Source organism: Oreochromis niloticus, linkage group LG6 (genome assembly GCF_001858045.2).
Source record: "Oreochromis niloticus isolate F11D_XX linkage group LG6, O_niloticus_UMD_NMBU, whole genome shotgun sequence".
NCBI classification, from domain to species: Eukaryota; Metazoa; Chordata; class Actinopteri; order Cichliformes; family Cichlidae; genus Oreochromis; species Oreochromis niloticus.
In genome coordinates this window covers 12604362-12610864 of record NC_031971.2, presented here as the reverse complement: position 1 = coordinate 12610864, position 6503 = coordinate 12604362, and the positions used below count along the sequence as shown (strand labels likewise).

Genomic DNA, 6503 nt, shown 5'->3' with positions numbered 1-6503 from the left:
TTCGGACTTCAAAGTTTTTAAATTTTAATTACAGGCCAGTAAATCCAGAGTTGTGATAATATATATAAGCCATGCTTTTTTCTAAATACTGTCGTCACGTTTTTGTGTGTGTGTGTTTTAAGCATTTTCTAAGGACAGCGCGAAAACAGTAAAGAACGGAAAACAAGCCACCTCTTTCCTATCGGTGGAAAAATGTATCATGTCAACCAATTTAAAAAAAAGTCAACACGTGGGATTTGGTTGTTTAGGAAGAGGGGAAAGTTTGGGGAGTGACGGTAACGGCAGCGAGACAGAGCGAGTGAGAGAGAGAGAGAGAGTTTTTAGATGTGGGAGATTTGTGACGTTTAGTGTGGATTGTATACTTAGTGTATTGTGTTGTCTTGTGTAGTTGTTCTGTTGTTTTGTGTGTCAGTGAGGGCACTAATGAATGTCACTAAGGCACATTTGCAATGTAAACACTGTCACTAAGTAGAAAACCAGCGGAGTGATACACCTCCTGTTGTCAGGCCTGCAGGTTTGTCCCTGTGCTGTTCTCCTCTGTCTTTTGGTGGACAAACGTTTTTTTTTACTGGCACACATCATTTGTGGGGCATCTCATTGCGAAACCTGATTGTTCTCTCATTTTAGTTCTAGTAATATTTTTAAATGGTTGTACAAAATGAAAAAAACGGCAGGTGTATTGGCTGCATTTTTAGATAAATAGTTGTATATGTTTACAAAATGTACAATTTATATTTGCATTTCAAGTTATAAAAATGTACTCAACATGTCTGTGGTTTTTTTACAGTAAAAAAATACTACTAGGATTTTAAGTTCTTTGTGTGATTTCAGATCAGTAATACTAATGCAGTATGTCAGTGAAAAAAAACAACTAAATTCAGTTGAGCTGAAAAGAATGATACCAAACAAGGTAAGGGGGAAAAAAATAAAATGAAACAATTTGAGGGTGAAATACAAATGTAAACTCAAAAGGAGTCAAAAATGGCCGGTTGTATTTCAGACCTCAGTGGGTTAATCCAACAAATCATGAAAAATTAGGTTTAAAATTTTGTTCATGACAGTGCAGATTTCTGACATTTTGTGTAATTTAAGCTGTAACAATGTGATTGTTTTCTAACAAAAAACAGTGTGAAACTTAAGTTAGACTTGTGTTTGTAAATGAACCGCCCCATGTTGTGTAGCTTTCTGGATTTTATACTTATTTTATACTTATTGGGCTACATATTTATTTATTATAAAGGCAATACAGTACATAACATCAAAACTCACATGTTTTATGTAACTAAAGTGTTTAATTATGTGGGCTACAGACAATAATTAAGTTAGAGACTATATTTATATGAAAAACATGTATACTTACTGCATTTGAATCATTTTAACCATATGTAACCACCTGCATATTTGTTTGGGGGGGGGGCTTTGATTTTGCCACCCCATTTGATTTCTTTGCCACCCTCATGCCACCCTAAGAAAATTTCTCTAGATCCGCCCCTGCCGGTAAGTAGTTTTTTTTACTGTATAACAACACTTATTTTTTTATTCCACTATATTAACTGTTTTACTCTACTTCGTGATATGTAATGAAATAAAAAGTTTGCATAAAACTTTAAAAACTATATTTTAGTCGTACAGTTTTTTCTTTGTATACCTGCTATATAAAATGAGAATCAGCTGAGTTAATAACATGAAAATACAGAGCTATCTGGATGTAAAGTGTGGACTCAGTGGAGGTAAATAAGAGGTAAATGGGACAGAATTAGCAGCAGCGCACTAAAATGTGTCCTCGGGGTTCCCAAAATGGATTTAGCCCCGCCCCACACTGTCAAATCGTCACTGAGCATGCGCAGACTTCTGGCAGGTTACACGAGTTTATTTTCAGCCTTTTTCTTGGAGACGGTTTGTGCTGGTGTAAACTAAGAGGAAGTCAAGATTCGTGCACATATAACAATGCGTTTCCCAGGCTCTTGGAGTTAAAACCTGAATCGTCTGCGGAGCCCTGAGGTCTGGAGTTTGACGGCGACATGTGAAATGTTGCTGCGTGGTTTGTCTGTTTTTCCAGGCGGCGACGGACAGACCCAGCCAGGCTAGTGGAGCTAACTAACTTACTAGCTTGCTTGCTAGCTGGTAGCCAGGCCGCTCAGATAATATTTTTCGCGTTTCTGTTAGCCGAGTGTGCTGCATTTGCCACGGCTCTGTTTTCCTGAAAGAGTCCGGTAAGGTCATCTCCAGACTGTCAACTGCCACACCACACCGTCACTTCAGTGCAGACGCGGGGTGGCCCAGCAGCTTAGCTAATGTTAGCTACTTTGTGCGCTGCGAGAAAGTAACTGGACCCTTTAAAGCAAGTGATATTCATCTGTTAGACGTCTAGTCCGCTTACGCCAACAAGACCCCGAGAAACTGGTGCTGAAATGCAGCGCTGATGCGTGCTATCTGTTAGCTAGCAGCCCTCGTCGCAGCACGCCGGTCATCTTGTTTTGGCTGATATGGCAGCCAGTGGATACTCCGACCTGAGGGAGAAGCTCAAATCCATGACTCCGCACAGAGACGACTACAAAAACAAGTGCGTGGACGAAACGAGCAACGGGAAACACCGAAAACGCAAGTACCGGGAATCCGATGACGACGAGTACGAGCACAGCGATGACAGCACGGACCTCCGGGAGCAGGAGGCCCGCCGGGTGAGGAGCAGCATCCAGCAGAAGAGCATCTTCACGCCGGAGGAGTGCGCCCGCATCGAGAAGAAGATCGACGAGGTGGTTGCTCATGCAGAGGCAGGACTTTACCGTGAGCACACCGTGGATAGAGCGCCCCTTCGGAATAAGTACTTCTTCGGGGAGGGCTACACGTATGGAGCCCAGCTGGAGAAGCGTGGTCCGGGTCAGGAGCGGCTGTACCGCAAAGGAGAAGTGGACGAGATCCCGAGCTGGGTGTACGAGCTGGTGATCAATCGGCTGGTGACAAACGGAGTGATCCCAGAGGGGTTTGTCAACAGTGCAGTCATCAATGACTATCAGCCAGGTGGCTGCATCGTGTCACACGTGGATCCTTTGCACATCTTTGACCGGCCCATCGTGTCCGTGTCCTTCTTCAGTGACAGTGCTCTCTGCTTCGGCTGCCGCTTCCAGTTCAAACCGATTCGGGTGTCTGAGCCCGTGTTTGTCTTGCCTGTGAGAAGAGGAAGTGTCACCGTGCTTAGGTGAGTATAGCTGTGTTTGCTGAAATGTTTTGTGTTTTTGTGTAGTTGCCACAGGCTGCATGGTGCAGTCACTAAAAGCCTTTTTCCCCTCTCTCAGTGGCTATGCAGCAGATGACATTACCCACTGCATCCGACCCCAGGACATAAAAGAAAGGCGTGCCGTGATCATCCTCAGAAAGTGAGTCAACACACTGTGATTTTGAAAAATTGACAATCCTAACTTAAACCTCTCTCTCAACCCCAGTATTGCTTATTCTGCTTCTTTGTTTTTTTGGCAGGACTAGACCTGACGCTCCTCGACTGGGCTCTGACAGCTCTTTAAGAGCTTCTCTTGCACAGAAACCAGGTCGCCTGAAAGCCAAACGTTCTCATCGCAAAGCAGACCCTGATGCTGCGCACAGGTATCCACCCGCACATGCTAACACACCAGAGGTCTTCATGGTACAAACAAACTGAGAAAAGTCAGACTAGCTTTTAAAAACAGCGCACAAGTATTTGATCTGATGAGAAACTGGTGAAAATGATTGAGGCTGCAATCAGTGTGTGCTAGGAAAGGGTACCAGAGTTTGGCATTAAATTGGTACTGATCCCAGTCTCCTCTAAACTGAAGTATTGATAAGTGTCTGGACAAATGGTGCCACTCTCAGTATTTATGTAATGTTAAATCATTTTAACAAAGCCGGTGTTTAGAAATTCACAGCTTCCCCCTCAAAATGAGGCTGCTAGTCTCAAGCAGATTGTCTGCCCCTCAGGTCACAGTAACTAGGGCTATTAATGAGTCTTTTATGAAATGCACAGTTGGCATCAGTGTGAGTACTTCTTTAAGTGGTCCTAATTAATTCTCAGGCAAACGGCACAACAAACGCTTTCTCAATCAATAAATGAGGCAGAGAACCTTGACCAAAGATATTGCAGGGTTAAGTTTGTTGACACCACAGTACAAGCAATACTTGTTTTTGCCAGCATAATTAGATGTGTGGAAAGTGTGACATGTACAAACAAAAACATTTACCTATTTCTGCCAAAGAAAAAAAATTGATAACTGTCAGGATGACAGGCTGCGCAGCAAAGTAGGTGATCCCATGTTGGGTCAAGATAAAGTGTGTAAACACCAGTGAGTGGTATTGATCATACAGTCTGTTCAAGTTTAAACATGTAGAAAAGAAATAAAAAGAAAACAAGTTCAAGTAAACAACGTCAGATATAGAGGGTGTCACATCTTGCTTTTTAAGTTGCTGTGACAGAAAAGCATCTTCCACTGAGGTCAGGGACGATACTAGCCTCTGGTCTCGCTATCCACTTGGAAAACTCTGCAGCACTTAAGCAGAACTCTAAGCTGTAATATTTTGTCACGGCTCAGAGCTCAGGTCAAAGGTGGTGACTCTGCAAGAATAAACGTGAGGTGTGTTGGTGCAAAGGGAAGCTGTAAAATAACAACTCTGTGCAATGAAAGTGTATGTGATGAATGACCCAAATGTGACTCCACCAGGCCGAGAGTTCTGGAGATGGATAAAGAGGAGAACAGACGTCCTTCACTGTCCCGTCATCGTCACAGCGTCACCTCAGAGAACTACAGGAGACGCGGCCAAGACTACGACAAAGAGCAGGAGAGTTCAGGGCGCAAAGTCAAAATGAGGCGCCACTGAGGACTCCTTTCACATGTGAACATATGAATATCTGTTTTATGTAAGCCCATCAGCCACAACATGAAAACTACTGACAGGTGAACGGGATCATATCGATGATCTCATTACAGAGCAGCGTTGTTTGAATCCTCGGGGTCCTGGCGTTCATGTCAAAGTTACTTTGGCCAGCTAAACACTGGAGCACAGCAGGACAAACGGCAATGAGGAAAACATCTTAGCAGGACACACAGGCAGCCAAAGAATCTGCTGCTAGCATCACAGCGCCATCAGAGACACCCCTACCCCTATGGCGTGATAGGTCAAATCTGTTTTGGCAGCACTGAGTGCAGCCCGCACCGTTTTGAGCAGGTGGTTTTAATGTTATGGCTGATTATTATATTTCAGTATTATATTATTTGTTCATTCAAACTCGCTCTTTTTGTTTCAGTTTGGCACGGGGAGCGCAGTCATCATGCTGTTGCTTTTTGATTTGAGTCTGGATTAGTTTTCGTTTCTGGCAGACAAAGCTTACATCTCTGCTACATATTACAGCACTTGGAGTTATTCACTACAGTTAGGCTCTGTTGATAAACTGTTCAGTTAAATTAAACTTTTTGTTTGTATGTTCATAGATACCTAAAACTGGCATGTTTTGTTTTTTTGTAACCAAGATGTACAGACCTTGAGAGCTAAAAGGAGTATAGACTTGTACAAAGGAAACCCTGGGCTGTAATCTAACTTGTTATAATGTACAATATGTTTATATAGTGTTTGATTGGAGGACTTTTATGGAGCGTTTGAGTTTTAGCACCTGCATTTCTGACCCGTAACTTCACTGTGCCACGTCAGAAATTCACTCAGTTCACTTTAGCCTCCATTTTGCAGTTTTAAGTTGCAGCAGACGCGCAGCCTGGATTTCTGTTTTACGATTCAACTCGGCCGCGTGGCTTCTCTTGCTGATCTGTCAGCTGGAGTGATACACCATTTCAGGAGCAATGGAAAAACTCAGGTCTTGTTTTACACTCCTGTTTCATTCTGACGTTTTGCTGTCCTGTACTAGATCTAAATTTTTCTCTTTTAAATAAGGTGAAATTGGGGTCAGTCAGAACTTTAATTTGAGCACCTCCATTATGTCCTGTTTAGTTTGGGTCTGAGAAGAAACAATTTCCTTGCGGTTTGCTGTGTAAACATAAATTTGTTGCTTGCTTCCAGTCGGCCATCTTTGGCAGAGGTACTCATTAGATGACTGCTTAGTATGGAGTTACATATGAGCAAAAATAACCTTGGTTCAGAGGAGAAATTGCTTTCTAAAAACAGGACGTGGGGTGTTCATGGCTCTGTGTAGCTCGGCTAAAGTTGAAATGATTGTGTGGACAGTGGAGGAGCATAAGATGGTTTCATGGGTTTTTAGTTGTCATTTGTTTTGACTGACAAAGGTCCTCGCTAAATTAAATAAAGCTGAATTTGCCTCTCTTGAGTCTCTTTATTCAAGTCTGCTATGTCATACTGACAAATATGTATTTGTTGCATTTTTTTTTTAAGTGTAGAATTTCAGATTAAAAGATCAACATTGGTCACTTCTATTGAGAAATCTTATTTTCCAATAGCTCAATATCAGTAAGAAGCTGAAAAATATGTCACTACAATTTACAGCAAGCTTTCCAGTCACTGCAAACTGC

The 6503-nt window shown here is 42.4% G+C and overlaps 1 protein-coding gene across 1 annotated transcript; it reads left to right on the top strand.

The window, feature by feature from the left end:
* Positions 1-1818: 1818 nt before the first annotated feature.
* On the top strand, positions 1819-6297 carry alkbh5 (alkB homolog 5, RNA demethylase). The gene is made up of 4 exons (XM_003455961.5): positions 1819-3199; positions 3297-3377; positions 3478-3600; positions 4689-6297. Exons 1-4 carry the CDS (start codon positions 2487-2489, stop codon positions 4843-4845), a joined length of 1074 nt encoding a protein of 357 aa, XP_003456009.1. The 5' UTR covers positions 1819-2486; the 3' UTR covers positions 4846-6297.
* The last annotated feature ends 206 nt before the right edge of the window (positions 6298-6503 follow it).